Raw genomic sequence first — 21,671 nt, forward strand, 5'->3', positions numbered from 1 at the left:
AGATAGCTCAAGGACCATACAACTCCTGTTGTAACGCTGAGAGAAGCGCAGGATAAAAGAAACCATTAATCGCTGCAAAAATGGAACGAGTTTTACACATTCTTCCTTAAACATTTGTAAATGTGCTTTTTTGGTCCAAGAAATCGATGTTTATGCCTTGTATAAGACTTACACATGGAACCTATGACAAGGTGACCATCCAAGAGGCATAAGTTTTTCACTTCTCAATGCAAGAGTCAGTTCTATGTGTGTGAATGTTGTCTGTGACCATCCAAGAGGCATAAGTTTTTCACTTCTCAATGCAAGAGTCAGTTCTATGTGTGTGAATGTTGTCTTCCTTCATGAACTCCTATGCTCCTGAGACTCTCACTCTATTAGTCCTTTAACATCTGCTGAACTTTCAGGCGGAATGGTGCAGCACAAGCTATGGATACGCAGCTGACACTGCATGATCATACACCATTGCTTTGTACCATATCAGAGGACCCCTGAAGAATAGTAAACACCAGAGTTAAGAACAGTTTACTGGTGTGTTAATGATGGATTAGGAAGACACTTCATAAGTTCAGTTCACCTAAGGGATCACTGCACGATTTCCTGTTCCTATCTTAAAAGCTGCAAAGCTCAAATATAATGGCGACACAGTTGTTGCTCTGAAATCAATCAAAATAGCCGACTGTACATCATTTAAGGCCCCTTATAAATGCAAAATAGATATAATCAGATTAATTTAAAAAAAGCTCTCTTGCCAGCTACCAGATCAATATCGCAAATATGGAGTAACGCAAAAAAGCATACCTTATTGTCTTCTATGACACTCTCTGGGCATTGAGACCTTTGAGCTTGCGTAGGTTTCTATCAAATAATAAGACTGTACTCACACTTTCTACGATCAGGATCAACTGTGGAACCAGTAAAAGATGAGTCAGTACCTCCTTATAGCCAACATTGCTGTCATTTCCATTTAGAGAAGATGACGATTCCGTCATCAAAGGATCATGCCAGTAATAAATGGATCTGAACTTACCTGAATGCATGCGTAAGTAAGAGCCATGGCAAAATAAAAGTTTGCATTCCCTGTCCCCTGCAAATAAGTAGGCGCTGAGAACTGGAAACATTGCCACACATGATGAGGCAAAACTTTTTACTGGGCACAACTAAGTAAAGCACGAGGTAGAGCCTGGTTCCTAACACACATATTTCTCTATCGATGGACGTAAGAGCATTCAGACTAATCACTTGATTCCACTGTTCTTTTTAACCTCTTCCATTTGAATCAATTCGAATCAGAAATTGTCAGAGAGTAACAGAAGCAATTCCACTAAATACAATTAAAACTCAAACACACAGCAATGGAATTGTAATATCCATGCATGACACAATATAGCCATAGGTCTCAACGGTCTCAACACACCCCCCCCCCCCCCCCCCCAATTGAACATTCCCCTCTTTTGCTGGATATGAGAATGACAAGTACAACGGCTACCCGCCACTCCTAGCGAAAGGCGAGGTAGAGCTTTAGGCTGTGTTGCTTGAGGAGTGCGTTTGCGCCACCACCTACGATCCCTAGCCCTAGGGCAATCCCACACAAAGTGGCCCATCTGGTGATAGACTGGCACTGGTCAGGTCTACCTGATGTCTCCATACGTTGCTTCAAGGGACCATAAAGTCCCGGCTATAGTACAAAATTCTCAAAGGACTCATCATCACGAGCCAACATCATAACCTTGGGAACAGTGTCACCCAAGGCAGTGACTACCTGGGCAGCAGAAGTGGGAAAAGCAAGGATGGTGGGCACCTGCAAGACCGGTCCAAAGGCTGCCCCAATGGCCTCCAACAATGAGGGAGACCTGGGAATCTGAGTGTAATAGGGTAACGGTTCCGATCTTCTTCGACAGGGTCAAAGTAGTTGATGTAGGGTTAGGAAGAAAATCTTCCTTGGGCCCAAAGGACTGCCCTTGAGCATCCAGTAACTAGTAGATGGGGCTGGGACTGGCACTATCGAGATGTGAAGGTGAGAAACCTGAAGGGCTAGCCCACCACCTTCCTCCTCATAAGCCATGACAATCTTGGCCTCAGTGGCCCAAGCGAGAGTGCACCATGTAATAGTATGGGAAGAGGCCCTGTCCATAGTGAAGACGCAGAGAATCCACTGCCAAACATGCTGAGCCTTTGGGCAATCCTAAAGACAATGGGACTGAGACTCCTGGGGGCTGATCTACTGCAACGGCCAACCATGTGGCAACCACCCCTATATGCTAGCAACCACAAAAAGAGGGTGATCTTCCGAGGTCAAAAACTGTCCCAAAGCCTCTTCCAGAAATCTGAGCGAGATCGCATTGTTTGAGCCAGAGATGGGAGATTTGTGGCAGCATTGCCGCAAGGCACATCTGGAGAGCTCAATGCAGCGTAGCCATCTAAGGCACCCACACTCTGCCTACGGAGTCCATCAGGAGCATCTGGATCAACATCATTCATACCCTCTGCGGACAGTGGGGGAAGCTTCAAGGTGGTTCTGACCATATGCGGAAGCGTCGGGAAGCCTTCCTGAGGTTCTGGCGACCCGGTCCTTTTCTCACAGATAGTGGTGGTGAGCCCACTTGGCACCACAGACCACATGTGTGGTTATTCCCTCCCCCACCCTTAGCCTTCTCCTCATAGAGCGCCCGGAGGAGAAGAGCATCCTCCCCCCTTTTTTGTTCTTTGATCCTCGCTCCATACACGGAGGCGAGTTTGTATTTAGCCTTTTGAGGCTGTTTTTTGTTAACTAATAGAAGGATCTTGTTTCTGGAAAAAAAAGGCCTGCCCTTGAGCACTTCCAAGGCTACCTCCGCCACATCAAAGTCTACTTGAAAGAATCCTCTCCCAAGTAGCCTTACATCTTTAAAATGGAGCACGAAATCGGAGCGCAACGCCACTAGTACCCACTCCACTCATGGGCTTGTTCGATACGAGAGGGGTGGAAACCAAAGATTTCTCTAATGAGCGTCATCTTGGAGTCTCTCAATTTTGGCAAAAGAGGGTTGCAACTCATCTTGTGAAACATGGATGATTCGCCCAACCGGAGGGGATTAGCCATGAACCCTGTTTAAGAGTAATCCGTTCTTGACGCTAAAAAGAAAAAGGGGCACCCAAGGATGATGCCTCTCCCAAAGACAATGTATAGAGCAATCATGTATTGGGTCAGAGGGATGAGTTTGCAAAATCATCCTCGCAAAAGGATGTTGCATCAGGGCAGAATGACTTTGTTGAGTCCTCCTTGCTTGGGACGGACAATATGCAAGATGTACTTGGTATGGATGCACATGACACCCTGCCATCTTATGAGGCCTTGCAGAATGACAGCAGGATATATGCTACAATGCCTTGCAAGGCACCCACATTGTGCATGTATGTAGAGACTGTGCAGAGTCCAAAACAAAGTGAACATGTTGACATTGGACTTTGCTCCAAGAATTACCCCCTCCTCCAGCATTATGGGGTTTAACTTCGCCAAGCGGTTGCTCAGGTCCGGAGGCAAAACCACTTCTTTACCATAAGGTTTGTCTCATGGAATGTGTAGGGTCTAGGGAGGCTTCCCACCTGCAGTAGGAAGCACCTTGTTGAGGATCAGCTCCACCCTGCAATTACAGGTGGACCTATGGATGTGTTGCTCTAGCAAGAGCACAAATTGGATATGCTTCAGCGTGGTAAAAATGGTAAGATTCTTTCTGGACACACTTTTTGGTGGGGACCAAAAAAGGTTGGGTATGCATCTCAGTGTCAACATCACTTTTGCCTCATGTTATTGGTCATGGTGGTTTCATACTTGCAAGAGTACAGTGGATTATGGTTTTGCAGGAGGGACAGAAGTTGGGTATCTTGAATATCTATGCGCCTAATGTGCAAGGAGAGAGGGTGGCCATCTGGGACACCATCACAAAATTGCTCCCCCAAGTTAGGAGACTTCAACATGGTTGAGCAGCCTTTTGACAAAAAGAGTGGACGTGAGGGTAGAACACACCCTGTGGAGAGAGCCTCCTTGAAGAGATTCATGCTCTCCTTCTATGGTAGGGATTGTTGGACGACAGAGGGTGATTTCTTACTCATGGCATAACTGTAGAAGCAGGAATGGATGCATCTTTGCATGGTTGGATAGGTTTTATGTGGATGATTGGGGCCTGGATAGAGGAGGTTCTATTATTACTCATGACAGAGGGTGATTTCTTACTCATGGCATAACTGTAGAAGCAGGAATGGATGCATCTTTGCATGGTTGGATAGGTTTTATGTGGATGATTGGGGCCTGGATAGAGGAGGGTCTATTGCCATCTTGCATGGTACTACCAAATCAGATATATATACCGTCATAAGGCCAGATGAATCTGAACTTACGAATAATAGAAGAGAATCACCAAAAACAAACCAAATTTAGGTTTTTTTTTTAAGGCTTAATAGAGACACCCGAGAAAAAAATAATAATAATAGTAATAATAACTTGCAAAAATAGACAAAAACATAACTAAATCACACCCGTCCACATACACACAAATTCTTTATTGAACCACAACAAAAGAATTTCTAACAAACTAGCTAAACAATTTTTTAATAACTAATTAGCAAAAACAAACTTTAAATGACTAGTTCACTAAAATAAAACAAGTAAAGACAAGAATACAAAAAGTGCGAACTTTACCTCAAAGATTGTCCAATCATTTAGTATAAGATCATCAACTTCATCATGCATAGCATGGACTAGGTGCTACGACATCCCTACTCACGTCATCAGCGCCCCAGAGTAGGTGCACGTTTTCATATAATTTTTTTTCCCCTAACCAAGAGGACAATTTTTATACAGAGACCAACGAGCTGAGTTTCTATCACTTCTCCGGAGGTGAAGGGTAGACGCAGCCATGATGAAGGCTAGCACTTACAACTAGACTAGCAAAAACAAATCACTTCCCTATTAAAGCAATGAAGCAAGACTACAAACAATGATAAATAACAAACTAAGAGCTAAAATGATCTAAACAGAAAATGGAACTTATTATTTATAATCTTAATATCCAAAAGCAAAATTCAAAAAGATATATCTACTTCATTCAAAAAGCAACAAACTTTGCTTAAAACCTTTTTAAAACAATAATCCTTTTGCACAAGAAAATTGATCAGTTGGCAAACTCAAGTAATAAAAGCAAACTTGTTTGAACAAATACGAGAGAATTTGAATAACTGAGAAGAGACAACACCATATTTAGTTATTTTAGAAATGTTAGAAGTGAAGTGAGGCATTCATATGATATTTAAGTTGGAATACTCGGGTTGTAAACATTTATCATATATATTTACATCTAAACCAACACAAGATTGAGAAATCTTAACGTCCAAAAAAGAACAATGGTCATTATTTGCAGTGCAGTTAAGTTCACAAAACTCTTTGGGATAAATTCCTCCACCTAGAGAGTTAATTTACTACCAAATCAGATCACTGCCTGGTTGTTTTGTGCCTCAGGGAACTTGGGAGACAGAAGGGTTCACCTTGTGTTCGCATCCCATACTCTCTCTATCTGGATGCAGAGACCTCATTGGAGGTAAGAGAGATTTGCAAGCTTTGTGATGATCCTAACCCCCGAGAGAGACTTGCCTTGGCCTTGGAGAGGACTGGCCAGCACTATCAATTTGTTGCTTTGGCCAAGAAAGAAGAGGCTATGGACAAGGAGCGAGCTATCTAATGCAGGTTGCCTGTGCTTTAAGAGGGAACACGAGAAGCATCCTGAGCCCCCTTGGATCCCAAATCTCTTGTCTACTGTTAGAGCTGACTCAGCTGAGTTACAGGAGGCCATGGATAGGTGGGCTGAGTTCGCATTTCATGCTAATCATGCATTTTGGACACAAATGGGTGGCAAATGCAACAAACCGTTTTTCTCAACGCATGGACCTATGCGCAGTAGGGAGAGTTTGAGATGCTTGCAGGATTCACAGGGAGAATTTCACACTGAGCTAGGAGTATTGCCTCAGATTTTTATTAGATTTCGCTCTTTGCAGAGGCCAACTCTTTTGATAGAGATATTGCACAACAAAAAGACTGAGAACACATGATAATATGTGCGCTTCTTTGGATACCCCCTTTTCGAAGGATGAACTAAGACATGCTTTGCAGGCCCTCTCGAAAGGCAAATGCCCAAGGGGATGATGGTCTCTCTCCGTCCTTCTTTTTGCAGTTTTGGGATTACATTGGTGATGATCTTACTATTGCTCTACAAGAGATGTGGCATATTGGTATGATGCCTCCTTTTCTCATATAGGGTCTTATCCACCTTGTCCCGAAAGGAGGGGACAAGACCAATATTGGGTAGTGAAGGCCCATAACTCTGCTTGGATCTACTTACAAAATCTTAGCGAAGGCAGTAAGTATGAGGCTTCAGCCTGTTTTACAGAGGGTTATTCATGATACACAGAATGGCTTCCTCCAAGGAACTAGTATTTTTGATAATATCTTCTCATTTTGGGAAGTTGTGGAGTGGGCTAAATCTAGCCAACAACCCCTTGCCATTCTCTTGCTGGACTTTGAAAAAGCTTATGACAGAGTGTTGGAAGGCACAATGGCATGGATGGGTTTCTCCCATGAGTGGACTAGAGAGGTCTCTTGCATGTATAGGGTGGTCCATAGCACAGTTTTGGCCCACGGGGGCATGGTGAGCGCTTTCAGATCTCCCATTCCGTGAGGCAGGGATGCCCCTTAGCTCCACTACTTTTCCTTATAGTAGCGGTCCGCGGAGGCTGTGAGCAGGTTTTTAGGGTTACCCCAGGAGTTTCGGGCCTCAGGCTGCCTCTTCGCACAAAGGAAGAGTTACTGGACTCAGAGTTAGTAGATGATACTATGTTTTTGGAGGCCTCATAGACATGCCTCTGTGCTTTCCACACTGCTTTGAAGATGTTTTGTTTGGCAGCAAGCGCCACCATCAATTGGCACAAATCAGTGGGGTTTTGGATTATTGACTCTTTGTAGGCAGATTGGGGTTTGGATGTGTGGTTTACTTGGATTGAGAGAGGATGCACTGCCAGATACCTTGGCTGTCAGGTTGGCATTGACATCTCGCCTGCACAACAATTTGCTCCTGTGCTCATAAGCATTAAAAGCAAACTTCAACATTGGAGTGGCAGGAAGCTTGATCTGGCCTCTAGAGCCCTAGTAGCTAACCGAGTGCCGCCTGGCGACAACTGCTTGGTTTGTCACGTCGTGTTGGGTTTTTCATAAGGGATGCATTGGTCAGCTTCGTCAGCTTATTCGGAACTTCCTTTGGTCTAGATTAGATGGCATTGTACACACCAAGGCGAGAGTAGCTTGGGATACCATTATTATGCCTAAGAAAAAGGGAGGATTGTAAGGCTTTGCTTTATAAGCTAGTTGAGTTGTTAAAAAAAAATTCATGGCATTGAGCCTTGGAAGGACTTTCTATAGCAGATTTGGAGGTACACTTTGATTAGGGGAGGTGATTGGATTTACAACCAAAGTTTATCTTTTCGGATGCAGAGCACCGACCACCTTCTTCACCTCTGGTGATATCTCTTCTGCGAGCTTGGGATTGCACGAGGAGTTTGTTGGTTCATATTCTTCCGTGGTTAGTTGAGGAGGCTAACAGGCAACCCATTGTGTGGAATGACTTGATTTTGGATGAATATGGTTGGCCTCTTGGGGCAGCCACGCATATCCAGTGGACTACTTGGGCGATTCTTTTCCCCACAGTGTTGGATTGAAAGAGGCTCAAAAGCCTCACGGAGGATGAGAGAATACTTCACACATAGCACTTGAGGGGCATAGTCAAAGGTTTATGCAGATGGATGCAGCCATACCCAACCACTGGATCACAGGAGACTTCGTGGAAGGGCCACATCACTCATGGTTTGGGGGCTTGGAGAGAAGTATTGGGCAGGATATCATTGAGGGTCCAATGGTCCGGCCGGTGCCCTCAACTCACGTTTGAGGGGAATGAAGGAGATATACCAAGGGAGTAGGTTGGCGGTGCCATCTTCAAGACATGCTAGAGTCAGGTTGCGTATCACTAGAACACAGATTGGACACTACATGGGAGATCATTTGCTAGCATCATAGCCTCGCACATTTGGAAGGCTAGATGCACTGAGGCCATGGAGGGCACCTTGGTTTATGATACACAATGCATTTACAGAATTTGGTGTGATATTATCCATGGTTGTTTCTCGTACCAGTACGAACGTATTCGTACCGTATGGTTCTACAATACGAGCCCCCCCCCCCCCCCCCCCCCCCCCCCCCCCCCACCAACCTTGAGAAAAACATTCCAAATGCTCCAAAAAAAAAAATCCTACACAACAAAGATCCCGCAATACTTTGCAACTTTCGTGTCCACTCAGTATTCCATATGGGGTTGCTGAGAGACCTAAAAAATCTGGCAAGGTAGACTGGTAGTGTACACTTGATTGGTAGGATGAGGAGAGAATCTTGCTACATCACTTGGAGATCTCTACTAGTATAGGTAGGCTAGACAGCCATATCCTCAAGTTATGTACAAGGGAGAAGATTTGGACAGGGCCATTTTGATCTACAGAGGAGTCCCTAAACCTATCACCCTAGATGCACTCCCCGTATCTGTGCAAGGACGGTCCCTTAGTCAAAAACACTACATTGGGAGACCTTTGGTATCGCATTACCCATGCAGGCTCTTTTTTGGAGACAATTGGGAGATCCAACTAGGACAGACACATCTCCATGTTGTGGTTCCTCAAGCATTGTGGACTCCCCTGTGGACTCCCCCCCCCAAACCTTCCCTCACATTCAAGCTTGAAGCTCCTTAGTTTGTAAGTGTTAATAAAAAAAAACAGTATTTTATCGTACGGTATCCCAAAATTTCATATCGTACCAAAAATTCCCGTACTGTATCATACCTATTTTCGTACCATGACAACTATGATATTATCCACATGTTCATGGCCAGGATTTAGGAATCTTTGAGGGCTGCAGACAGAAAACATGGCCAGTTCATGAGAGAGTAGGATCATGGCATCTTTTTCACTACATCTGACACGAGGCACCAGCTTCGTTGACATTTCCCCTACTTGATCTGAAATCTCCCTTTTTGTTTTAAAAAAATCATACTTAATAGAAGTCTCTTTTCCATTTTTTAAAAAAAGTACTAAGGCTGTTTACTTCATCTTATGCCTAAACAAACCAGGAGACCATCAGCCAGTCTCACCTTCCATCTGAATCTGTCTGTCACTACCCCGGATTCCGTCTGCTGAAGGTTTGACCACGTACTGCTGCATTTCCAGCTATTTCTGAGGTTCCTTTGAATGTGAAGGGTTGCCTTTTTTATTTAGTAGGGGGACTAGGATGAATGCAATGGTGAGAACAGGCTGGGGGAGGCTTTTTATAGGCAAACATCACCCCCTACTCCTGGTCAGCCTGTATGACCGGAAGTCATGATAAAAGACCAGTCATGAGAGACAAATAACCCTTTTGCCCTTTTTTTAAGGGGGCTTTCACACCCTTCACCTGGCCACCCACTTTGGGCACATGGCCAGCTGCTTTTGGGGATCCCCTAGTGCCTGGGGCTGCCCCACTGCCTGCCCCAACTGCCCCCAGTCAGACTGGTCTGATCATTCTACTGAAATCGCCTTGCTTTCAGCCTTCACGCACCTCCCCTGGCGTCCAATGGCATCCAGCAGGATTTTGCGCACTTCTGCTGGACTTTGGTTCCCAGCCTGCTCGTTCTCATAGGTCTGTTACTTCCGGGCACTCGTTAACCCATTCTTGGCTTTGCACCTATGCTACGCTATGCAAACAATTACTCTCACAGTTCACTCCATGACCATGCCCCCACTCAATGAGGGCTAACAATGGTCATTCTCCCCATGTCACCCTGTAAATCATGACATATGCATCTGAGGACCGATACATGTGACAGAAATACAACACACAAGGTTCTAAAGAAAAAGGAGCACCTTCCAGGTGTAAAAGAAGACTCACAATTTTACGTATCACATCTATATGTGCGCTAAAAGAAGGGAAGACAAGTATTCATACAGTTCATATCTTTACATGACTGAAGCGACCCACCACCACAAAAAGAATTTTGATAACCATCTTAAATCATGCACCGTGATTGTATCTACGTCTGTGGTCAGCAGTCTGGACCATGCAGTTTTTTGTTGTCATGTGGGTGCCCCACACAGGTTACTGATCTTAAACCCTTCCAATCCTGATTCCTATTATGCCTCAACATCATCGTTGCTTGATGGCAGGCCCATACTTGCGCTCTAGACAGGTTACTGACATCAATCTCCTAATGCCCCCATCCTATTATGTCTCTACATTGGTTGTTGCTTGATGACGGGCCCATACATCCTAATTCTCCTTGTCTGTTCCATGGCTCTTCTGTTGTCTGCACAATATCTCTGGCATAAGAGTCTTACTGGTCCTCCCTCCTCTTTGTGTTATACAAGCTGTATTTTCCTTTAGTTACTCAACTCTCATCCTCCTAGTACCTACTAAATAACTCCATGTAGGGGTCCAAAGGCCTGTCTAAAACAAGCAAATTAGCAATCCTAGAATCACCAATCTCTCCCCTTGGCTGCAACACAGACTAGGCATATAAAGAGCCAGTAAGGGACAAGAAGGGAAGTAGAGCTGCAAGGCAAAGGCTGGCTCCACAAAGGTTGCAGACGTAACTGCACATAAGGCAACGTGAAAAGTGACCGTTGCGTGCAGACGTAACTGCACGCAAAATCGCCTCTAGATTAGCTATTAATGTCGTGACACTGATTCTCATTGAGAGCCCTAATTATCACCCCCAATTATAAGTTGTGACACTGATTCTCATTGAGAGCCCTAATTATTGCCCCCGATTATATGTTTGCATGGCCTATGTACCCACTCCCCACCAAACGCACACAAACCTCTGTACAAATACAAATACCCAGGAGTAGAGTGGAAGGTCAAACCTTGTTATTCACCAGGTGATTTTCAAGTCTGTCCTGACAAAAAGTTTATAGAGCCTCTGGGTGCCTTACGTGCCTTATAATCCTTCTTTAATACGAGTAAAATGCAAAAAAGGTAGCATAACAGCACTCATTGGAAGTTTAGACATTCAAAGAACTCATGCACATACACAGAATGTCCTCTCTGACTTGAGATTTATACGACTCTAAATACTGGAAAGAAAACTTGAACACAATTGTGAAAGAGACAAATGCTAAGAAAGAAACCAACACACAAAAACTGTGCACGGTAGTATTACCCTCCATATCCACAGGTTGTACATAACGGGACTCAGAAGTGCTACACCAATGTAACCATTTAGTAGAAAGAATGTGAAGCGCATTCCTGTAATCCAACATGAAGGCCAAGGTATGCTTGATAAGGTTAAAAACATTCCTATTGTTGGGAAAGGCCATGAGCACAGCGTTTTGGCTCTATGATACCTGAAAGCTCATTAATGAAAAGGGGCATCAACCCCATATACAAAGCAGCGTCACCAACCTATAACACAGTACATGAGTCCACGCATAAGTGATGAAGCGCTTAGGAAAAGAGAGGTGTTTGCAATCAATAAAAAATTGTCACTTACAGAAGGATAAGACTTCAACATGGCTGAGATAGAGCAGAAAACAAAGGCAAGAAATATGGGCCTGTGATGCAGTCGGATGGTGAGAGGTAAGATCATGAACAACACGTTGGCATGGAAGACCAAGAGGAAGAAAGGCCTGAAGAAGTCAAAAACCTCTGTAAAGAAATACCTGCATCAGAAAAGAATGACAAAAAACAGCTCATAAAAATTTTACTGCATTAAAGGTATATATTTAGCTGAGCTCAATCTGGCAGATGATGGTTCAAAAACTCACCAGAACACCCCCAGATTCGGTGAAAGTTCCTCTACATTTAGAATAAAACCATAAGTCCTGTCCAAGTTTAACCCCGAGAAAGTGTGGCACATGAGCACAAAAGGTTTCCTATAATCTATTTTTAATTGAAAAATTCTACAACCAAACTGATACTAAAAAGAACATCAAAAGTCATACTCACTCAGAAAACATCTTTCGAAGTCCCCCAGCTCTTCCTACAGAGATCATGCACAAGACTAGAACATATGCCCACCATATCATACACCACATGATCAAATCTCTAAGCATTTTGGCTTTAAAGGTGTAAGGAAAATTTTCCATTGAACCCCCATCAAACACTTGAGTTCCTTCCTTTGTGTCAACTGCAGGTGTATGGCTACTCTCAAATTCAGTCATGGTGGAAGCCTTGAGCAAGCTCGCCGCTTTAAACAACTTCTTTGGCGGATGATCAATTCCAACAGCCAAGTTCAAAGCTATCTGTAAAGAAAAGCAACTACAAACCTATGAAATGGATGTGGATACAGACCACAAGATATATTACAGCAAAGTCAAAGTAAGGCTGGATACAGAACAAGACCGCAGGTCAGCATGGGGACCCATTGTGGCTGCCTCTCTCCCACCTCACCACCTCCCCGCCACCATTCCACAGGCAGGCACTGTTCTATATCCAGCCTAAGACTAACGATAAAATGAAACTAAGAAAATGAAAGCATGAATGAATAGGAACAAGTTATTACAGGAATGAGTAAAATTGCAGGATAAAGAGAGCAATGTGTTGCTATCACCCATCCAAAAGCTGCAAGCGGAACATTTCCTGTAACAGACCTTGACACTAATCAACTTTACTGGCCCCAGACAACAAATAACTTTCATCTACAATGACATTATAAAAAATCTCCCACCTGATACAGATCCATAAAGTGCTAAAATGATCATAGCATTTTCAATAGACGAGGTGCATCCTCCCACACAGCTTACTATTGTAAATGGATTCCACAGATAAAATGTTGCTGCTATATCTCCCACTCCAAGCTTTGTCACATCTGCAAATATAGATACTCATCTTCAGAGTTCTTTTGCATAAAACACGTACATTGGAAAACAGCACAGCTATCAGCATTCATACAAAAAACGCCTGCAGCAGGTACAAACCTCGCTATTTGCATTTTATAGTCATAGTTGAATAAGACCTTGGAGGGGCTGGCTAGCTCACCGGTCATCACCCAGCTATAGCTCTCCTTAAGAGCAACCCCGAGCTTGAGGCTAGACCAACACCATGCCTGACTTCTCAGCCAAGCCCTACCACTAGTCATAGTTGAATGGGATCTTCTTGGAGGGACTTGCTATTTTCATGACTAAGTCATAAATGAGGTATGAGCCTTGCTATTTTTGTGTCTAAGTCATAGTTGAATGGACCTTCGTGGAGGCACTGTCTAGCTCGCCACCCATTAATTCCCCTTGTGAGCATCCCCAAGCTTGAGGCTAGGCCAACGCCATGCCTGACTCCTCATACTAATACTAGTAAGTGTCCATATTTGGGCCACTGGTTAGCAACAGTCTAACCTCATCAGTATTACCAGTCTAGTTATATTTTATGGGGACATAACAACAGCTGACCTAAGGACCACATCTTGCCTTGTTCTGATAAAAGACTATGCAAGTGTGTTGCTACTCATCGCATGCTAGGAACACAACCTCTAAAGGTGTAGGGGACAATGAAGGTTCATTTACACACTCATATTCCACTGCAATCATTGTAATTACTCAATCATTCAATATATACATAAGGAGTAGGTTAGGTAAAGAGTCTCTCTCTTCTCCTTCTCTCTACTCATCATTACAAATGTGATTAGCATTAATCTTTCTTGCTTAGTGTTAATCATCATTAATCACAGTTCCGCATAGTTAGCATGTTACATTGGGAGTTCAATCCGACCACGCTCTTGAAAGCATTCACGAGAAACTGTTGTAATGGAGTGTCCACTGCCTACCAAGCTTGACTTAACCTCCCAAGTGGTGGCAACCAACCACATTCCCCTTGCCACAGTAGTGTGTATTAGTGGTCCTTACAATCTTGCATGGGTCAACTGAGAAGCATGATTTGGAACATCCTCTGTCAGAACTGAATGGTATATAGATACAGAAAGCTCAGTAGCTTAAGGGACCATTATTCTTCCATGCATGAGGGCATCCTGATATTATAAATCCCAATGCACAGTGCAAAGCTCTTTCCAGAAAGTTGATGGTCAAGGGGCGTAAACCAACGAAGCAGCCTTTTCAAAAAGAGATGCACTCCTCTTAAGTGGTAGAGAATTGGACTCTTAAAACGAGTTGAATTTCCATGTGTTGCAAGCACTAGATCATCTTCATCTCCCTATTCTGGCATGCAGAAATAATATGTTTTTTTCATGGTCATACAGGGAAAGCTTCACAAGCCTCACACCAAACTAGAAGACTTTCAAGGTATTGCATACCTGCAATCAGTAAAAGCTCAGTTAAACACATTGATGAGAACTGCTTCGAGCGAGCAGATTGCAAGTGTCTTCCAATTCCAGCCAAAAATAAGGCTGCAATGAAATCTGCACAGACACATAGCAAACTGCAGTCCAATATCATTGTGAGCATTTTAGACAAAAGAGATCAAACAGTGTCTCAACGAATAGAGGCAGATACATACCTCAAAGTGAGTTCCAAGGCAGGTTGCCCTCTTGCTCTGTGCCAAAAAAAATCATACGTAAAATTTCATCAAAATCCTTAAAATGCCATTCAACTTGCAGGGAGGAGGAAAACTTTTTTTATTTGGGCTTTAAGGTCACTGTTGTCTTAGTTTCCATTTCACAAGATAGGCTAATAAACTTAGTTTCCATTTACAAGATAGTCTAACAAACTTAGTTCTCTACAACTATCATCTTTCTAAAAAGCTCAGAGCATTGTGTTTAGCTCAAAAGGTTGACTAAAGTTAGTTCCTCACCTGCTGGTTGTTAAAGGGCCAAGCACTGCAAGTAGCAATGGTGACCCATGATATGCTGAGCCTGCACAGTCATCAGCGAGAATTGATAAGTGGCTTCAGTTGAGCCTCTCAAACACAATTGAAATAATATTTAAGTTGCCAAAGTTGGAGAGAGAGAGAGAGAGAGAGAGAGAGAGAGAGAGAGAAGAAAGAAAGAAAGATATTAACATCTGCGAAAGGCCAAAGTGGCCTATGAGACCAAAACATAGTACACAGCTGATGGTGTCTCATCAAAAGTAAGACAAAAAGGACTAAAAAAGTCCTAAAACAGTCCTAAACAGCTATGAAAGGAAAATACTCCTGCAAAAGAAAGAAAGTTCTATTAAGGTCTACAAAAGTCCCAAGGATCTATGAGAAAAATTGTTACAATGTGTCCATAAAGTGACTTAATCATGGAAAAAACGTTTTAAAAAACCCAACTAGAGCTGAAAGAAAAAACACCCATGTAAGTGCCAGTGGTACAATGATACAATGTGAGGGGATCAAAGGGGGTCCTCGACATCTATGATTGTATAAATTCTCTCCACGTCCACTGTCTGTGGAGGGGCACTTCTATATCTCTAGAGGATTTCTCTGACCTGAAGCTGTCGGGTGGTGGAGCATCTCCTCAGACCAGTGGTTCTCAAGCATCTAGATCGCTGCACCTGGATCCTTCTATCTATAGAGATGCCCGAGTGATGGGGTGGTAACCTGTGGAATATGGCCTCTCTGCATAGTTGATATCTATAACTGCGCAGCTCTATTGGGTACACATCACTGGTCTAGGAAATCAATGACCCGAGACAGTGGGCCCTAACTAAAGAGGCAAAGAAACCTCGCTCACATCTCAAAAGTACAGTGGGCATCTGAAAAGATAGGCCATGCGATGAGACTGATCTGGCTGATCACAATCCTCATGGCACATAGTGGTTGAGTACTTTAGGTACAGTGTGGTATGGTACATGTACGGTACGAGTACGTAAAGTACGCATCAAGATAAGTACTTTAAGTACGTTCACGTTTTTTACTATATATATGTGTCACACACACACACACATATATATATATATGTGTGTGTCTGTGTGTGTGTGTGTGTGTGTGTGTGTATATATATATATATGTGTGTGTATGTATGTAAAATAAGAAATATCTAACATTCATACAAAAATAGCATGAAAGACAATGGTAATACTGAAATGAAAACTAATCTATTATCTACTGAGCAATGACCGCTAACTAAAATACTTAAAAAACGAACCAAATAAGTGTTGTACATTGAACCTTACATTTGGTACGAACACCTTATCCGTATGAGGTACGGTACGTATGGAGTGATACGGAAAGTACTAAAGGTACACATCGGATGAGTACGGGTATGGAATGCAACTATGTCATGGCATGTGTCATGTGTCTGTGAAGATAGCCACGCTTTTGAATGAAGCCATCGCCAAAGCCACATACTGTCTCGTCAGCTGAACCTGTTATGATGGGCGCATAGTGAAAAACATGAGACGAGACAATGTTTACCGGATCCCTTGCATATGTAAAGCTCAGTCTAGAAGCCACCGAGTGTGAGTGTTGAAAATATCATAACCTTGGCCTTGCCAAGGTTAACTGTGAGGTCTCACTAATCAGACATTATATCAACAGGCTGTTGGTTGCTTGATTTATGTATGCAACACAAGGCCAAACATTCAATTTGGGGTCTCTCAATAGAGGAGGTTTATGCATAGCCCAAGCTCTACGCATTGGCACTCTGTCAAGTGGGTTTTCCACTACGTACAGGGCACTCAGCACCTCGGATTGTTCTATCCCAAGGGGGTTTATTCAGAGTTGCATGCCTTTACAAATTCGGATTGGGCTGGATGTTATGACACGTCAGTGTCCACTAGCAACTTTTGCTTTCGTTTTAGTGATTCATGTATATCATGGCTCAACAAGAAGCAGCCAACAGTGGCCACTTCCAGCTGTGAAGCTGAGTACAAGGCAACTTTTAGAGCTACAATTGAGTGTGTCTAGCTTAGACGCCTTATGGCTAATTTGGGTGTTGGAAAGTCGTCCTCCACTTTCATTTTCATTGACAGTCAGAGCGCATTGGCAGTTGCAAAAAACCTAGTGTTACATGCTCTCACTAAGCACATTGAGGTGCATTATCACTATGTCAGGGAAAGACTCTCAACAGGAGAGATCAGCTTGGTATATGTGTCTACACATGATAACATGCAGATTTATTTACGAAGGCCATTTCTTGTGAAAAGATCTAAGTTTTTCGCAAAGCTTTGGACTCATCCCTGTACATGTTTACATCATCACTCCAAGGGGGTTTGTTGACATCTATGTCATAGGCAGTTGTGTGTGAACACCGTAGGATAGCCAAGGCACTTTTTGCTCTCCTTGGGAGGGGTTTTTTCCCTGTGCGCACGAGCACACCCTATGCCACTTAGTGTGTGTTACCTTATCATGTTATTGTACTTTCATTTTGGTACAATCAACATTATTGAGTTACGTGCCTTTTCCTCTCACAAGCTAACACGACTGTGTACTTGCTTCTCTATGTGTGTGTAATCTACCCAACATTCTTCGCCATACTATTCTCTTGTCTTACTTGTCCAAAAAAAGGATAGTACTTTGCGAATGTATGTTGACTATAGAGCATTAAACAAGGTAACCATCAAGAATCAATTTTCGATTCCAAGGATTGATGATATCCTAGGGTTTGGCACCGATATTTGGAGCAGCACGACGCAGCCTACATGGTTGTTTTCTTCTAGAGAAGTAGTGTACCTAGCAGCTTGTTATGTTGCTTTTGTAGCTAAGTTGCTGTGGAGATTGCTTGTGGAGCAGCAAGCTTTCCTCGTACCTGTTGTTGCTGCATTCTTTTGTATTTGACAGAGGACGACTTCTTCGGCTTCTCGGAGTATGTTCAGCATCTAGTGCTGAGAGGGGGTGTTAGCACATTCATCCCCAGTTTCTGCCCATTTCTGGTGTCCTTTTGGTCCCTTTTGCATGGCCCTTGATTGTGGGCTGGCCACCCAAATTTTATATATTTTTCTGGGATTCCTGTATGGTTTTGTCCCAGTCGGCCAACGTATGTAGTTCCAGTCTGCCAACTCTCCCCACCTATAAATAGGTGGGCTGGCCTCTCACTTTTTCATCTTGCCTTGTCTATCTTTTACTCCCTCACTTATGAGACTACTTCTGTCTCTTGCTTGGGACTGTATTGCTTCAGTATATTTAGCATAGTTGCTCCATATCTCTCTCTCTCTTGCACTCTCTACTCAGCACACTCTAGTGCTTATTTGCTTCCGTTCTGTGCACTCTTTCACCAAGGGCCTGTGCTTATTGTGCCTAATCTCTCCAAACCTTTTGTGGTAGAATGTGATGCATGTGGAGACTGCATTGGAGCACTCTTGAATCAAGAAGGACATGCCGTTGCTTTCGAGGGTAGAAGGTTGCAAAATGCCAAACTCACATATGTTGTTTATGATTAAGAGATGCTTGCAGTGATCCATGCCCTTAAAATCTGGAAGCACTACTTATTAGGTGCCGATTTTATTGTTAAAACGGATCATCAAAGTCTCAGGCATTTCCTCTCACAACCAAGATTTCAGAAAAGCATATGAGATGGGCAAATTTTCTTTCCATGTTTCATTTCCAAATTATGCATACACCTGGAAAGAAGAATTAGTGGCTGATGCTTTTTTTTTTTTCAGAAAGAGACTTCTATTAAGTATGAGAAAAACATACAACAATCACAGCTATAAGCCGGAAGAGAATAGAATCACCCCAATATGTAAGGTGATTTCAACCACTGAGGAGCATCATGATGCCATGTAAGACCTGTGGTACTAAAGGAAAAGAAGATACCATGGTCCCATTCCCGCATAAATATCACACGCTTCTCCTGCGCAGAACAAGAGGGGGCGAGCCCAAGTAGCCATAAGAGTGTGGATGATATCACCCCATATAGTAATAATGCACTGAGACCCAAAAATCTGGACACCCTCAATAGCCTCCGTGCATCTAGCTCTCCAGATCTGCCATGCTGTAATGAAGACCTAAACAGGGTTAGGGTTAGGGTTTACAGAAAGAAAACAAGCATAGAAAACCAGCAGGGAGTGAACACGACTGCTATAGATATCTCAATGAATGAAAAATATGAAGTACAAGCCACATGATAGTGACCCCTAAAGGATAAGTGTTCACATGACCGGCCATAAATGTGCCGGGTGGACCAAAACACTTATAGACTGCATATAAGTGAAAATGAACTAAACTGGGGAAAAAAACCTCCACTAACTGAAGTAAAAAGTGCCCCAGTAACCTACTGATGATCACTAGCACTCCTCTGGGTGCATACACAGCATAAAACCCAACAAACCCCCCTGGAGTGATATGTGATCACTGTACATCATCCACCAAAAGGAAACAAATTCAAAGCATTGCGGAATGCTTCAAATTTCGGACGTGGTAATGCCTTGGTGAAGATGTCTGCCACATTCTGATCTGTAGGACAGTAGATCAGACTGATATCTCCTGCCTGGAGTCTCTCCCGAACAAAATGATAGTGAATCTCAATGTGTTTCGTGCGAGCATGAAACACAGGATTCCTGGCCACAGCAATGGCACTCTGACTATCAGTATAGATAGGTGTAGGCTCCTCCACTGAAATATCCATATCAGTCATAAGACGACGCAGCCAAACACACTCAACAGTAGTAGTGTAGGCTGCTCTGTACTCTGCCTCACAAGATGAAGTGGCCACTGTGGTCTGTTTCTTGCTTAGCCAAGAAATGCATGAAGCGCCAAGGAAGAAACAATTCCCACTAGTGGAATGTCTGGTATCAAAATCACCAGCCCAATCTGAATCACTGTAAGCATGTAACTGCATGTCACCCCCCTCAGGATAAAGCAACCCAAGAGACAAGGTACCCTGCAAATAACGGAATACACGCTTCACAGCTTGCCAATGTGACAACCGTGGGCTGTGCATGAATCTGCTCAACTGAGAGACTGCATACTGAATATCTGGCCTTGTATTACACAAGTAAATGAGGCACCCAACAGCCTGAGCATATGTAGTGGCATCAAAGGAAACACTGTCATCTTGTAGTGACAGTTTCATCCCAGGCTCCATAGGAGTACTAATAGGCTTGCAATCCTGAAATTTAAACTTCTCCAGAAGTTTAGCAACATAACGTGATTGCAACAACCCAATGCCTCTGTTATCCTGCACAAACTGTATGCCCAAATAGTAATGTACAAGGCCCAAGTCAGACATGTCAAATGTCTGTTGCAGTATCTCTTTAAATGCTGCAATTTTGTCATCATTTGATCCCATGAGCAAGAGATCATCCACATAAAGACTGATGACCAGCAGATCTGTCTCTTCTTTCTTCACATACAAAGTGGTCTCTGATGGACTGTTCACAAATCCCTGAGTGAGTAGAAAAGCATCTATTTTTGCATACCAAGCTCGTGGAGCTTGTTTCAAACCATACAAGGCCTTTTTCAGCCTGCATACTTTCCCCTCATGACCATGTTCTGCAAATCCCATGGGCTGAAATACATAAACTTCCTCCTCGAGGTCCCCATGTAGGAATGCAGTCTTTATGTCCAACTGATGAACAACCCAACCACGATGTGCAGCCAATGCAATGACACACCTAAGTGTCGACATACGGGATGTAGGAGCAAATGTCTCCTCATAATCAATGCCCTTCTTCTGTGCATAGCCCTTTGCAACTAGACGGGCTTTGTACCTGTCAATGGATCCATCTGCATGTCTTTTCAACTTGTAGACCCATTTAGTACCAATGGCTTTCTTGCCTTTGGGCAGATCAACCAAATCCCATGTTTGATTCTTTTTAATAGAATCAATCTCATCCTGCATGGCTTTGTTCCAATGCACATTATCTCGTGCATCCACAAATGAATCAGGCTCATCATCATCCTGTAAACTGGCTGCCATAACCAGATTCAAATCTATGATGTGTGCATGCTCATTGGTCCTTGTCTCCCTACGAGTACGACCAGCAAGAGGACCCTCTAAATGGCTGTCCTGTAGTGTCCTCAAATACCATCTAGGTATATGTCTGACCTGTGGTGCCTGCTGTCCCATATTTGGTTCAGCTTCTGGCTCATTTGGCTGCAGAATTTCTGCACCACCTACATCATTTGCTGGCTGTCCATTACCCTCATGAGTTGGATCACCAACTGTGGAATGAAACTCCATGGGTAGAAGACCTTCAAATACATCATTTTCAGCCTGATTTGCCTCATAACCAGCCATGGATAATTCTGATTTTTCATCAAAAATCACATCCCGGCTGATAAATATCTTCCTGGATAGTGGGTCATATAACCTGTAGCCCTTGCTTTCACGGCTATACCCAACAAAAATGCATTTTGTGGCTTTATCATCAAGCTTCCTCCTCAACTCTTTGGGTATGTGTGCATATGCAAGGCACCCAAAGATACGAAAATGCGATACAGAAGGCTTGCGGCCATGCCAAGCCTCAAAAGGAGTAATAGAAACCAATGCCTTTGTGGGACATCGATTCAAAATATGACAAGCACACATTACTGCTTCCACCCAAAAGATATGTGGTAGTCTTTTTGCCTTTAGCATACATCTGGCCATCTCCATGAGTGACCGATTTTTCCTTTCTGCAACCCCATTCTGCTGTGGAGTGTAAGGAGTAGTATACTGATGTTTTATACCTCTACTCCCAAGAAAGGAATTCAGCACATGTGACATATATTCCCCCCCTCGGTCAGAACGGAGAGTCTTCACCTTGCATCCAGACTCTGTCTCAGCAAG

General features: G+C 43.3%; 1 protein-coding gene across 1 annotated transcript in view; it reads right to left on the reverse strand.

The window, feature by feature from the left end:
• Positions 1-278: 278 nt before the first annotated feature.
• Positions 279-21,671, reverse strand: part of LOC147624640 (GPI transamidase subunit PIG-U) — an 80,363-nt gene continuing 58,970 nt past the window's right edge. The window contains exons 3-16 of the mRNA XM_086819657.1: positions 14,831-14,891; positions 14,537-14,572; positions 14,334-14,458; positions 12,762-12,902; positions 12,597-12,673; positions 12,041-12,336; positions 11,860-11,916; positions 11,586-11,754; positions 11,440-11,497; positions 11,256-11,341; positions 1,028-1,084; positions 799-902; positions 575-653; positions 279-488 (exon numbers count right to left, since the gene is read on the reverse strand). Of these exons, the coding sequence (XP_086675783.1) occupies positions 810-902; positions 1,028-1,084; positions 11,256-11,341; positions 11,440-11,497; positions 11,586-11,754; positions 11,860-11,916; positions 12,041-12,336; positions 12,597-12,673; positions 12,762-12,902; positions 14,334-14,458; positions 14,537-14,572; positions 14,831-14,891 (1,256 nt within the window). The 3' untranslated portion in view covers positions 279-488; positions 575-653; positions 799-809. The remainder of the gene's footprint in view (positions 489-574; positions 654-798; positions 903-1,027; positions 1,085-11,255; positions 11,342-11,439; positions 11,498-11,585; positions 11,755-11,859; positions 11,917-12,040; positions 12,337-12,596; positions 12,674-12,761; positions 12,903-14,333; positions 14,459-14,536; positions 14,573-14,830; positions 14,892-21,671) is intronic.

The sequence above is a fragment of the Cibotium barometz genome, chromosome 25 (assembly GCF_041138505.1).
Source record: "Cibotium barometz isolate CiBa-2024 chromosome 25, ASM4113850v1, whole genome shotgun sequence".
Taxonomy (NCBI): Eukaryota; Viridiplantae; Streptophyta; class Polypodiopsida; order Cyatheales; family Cibotiaceae; genus Cibotium; species Cibotium barometz.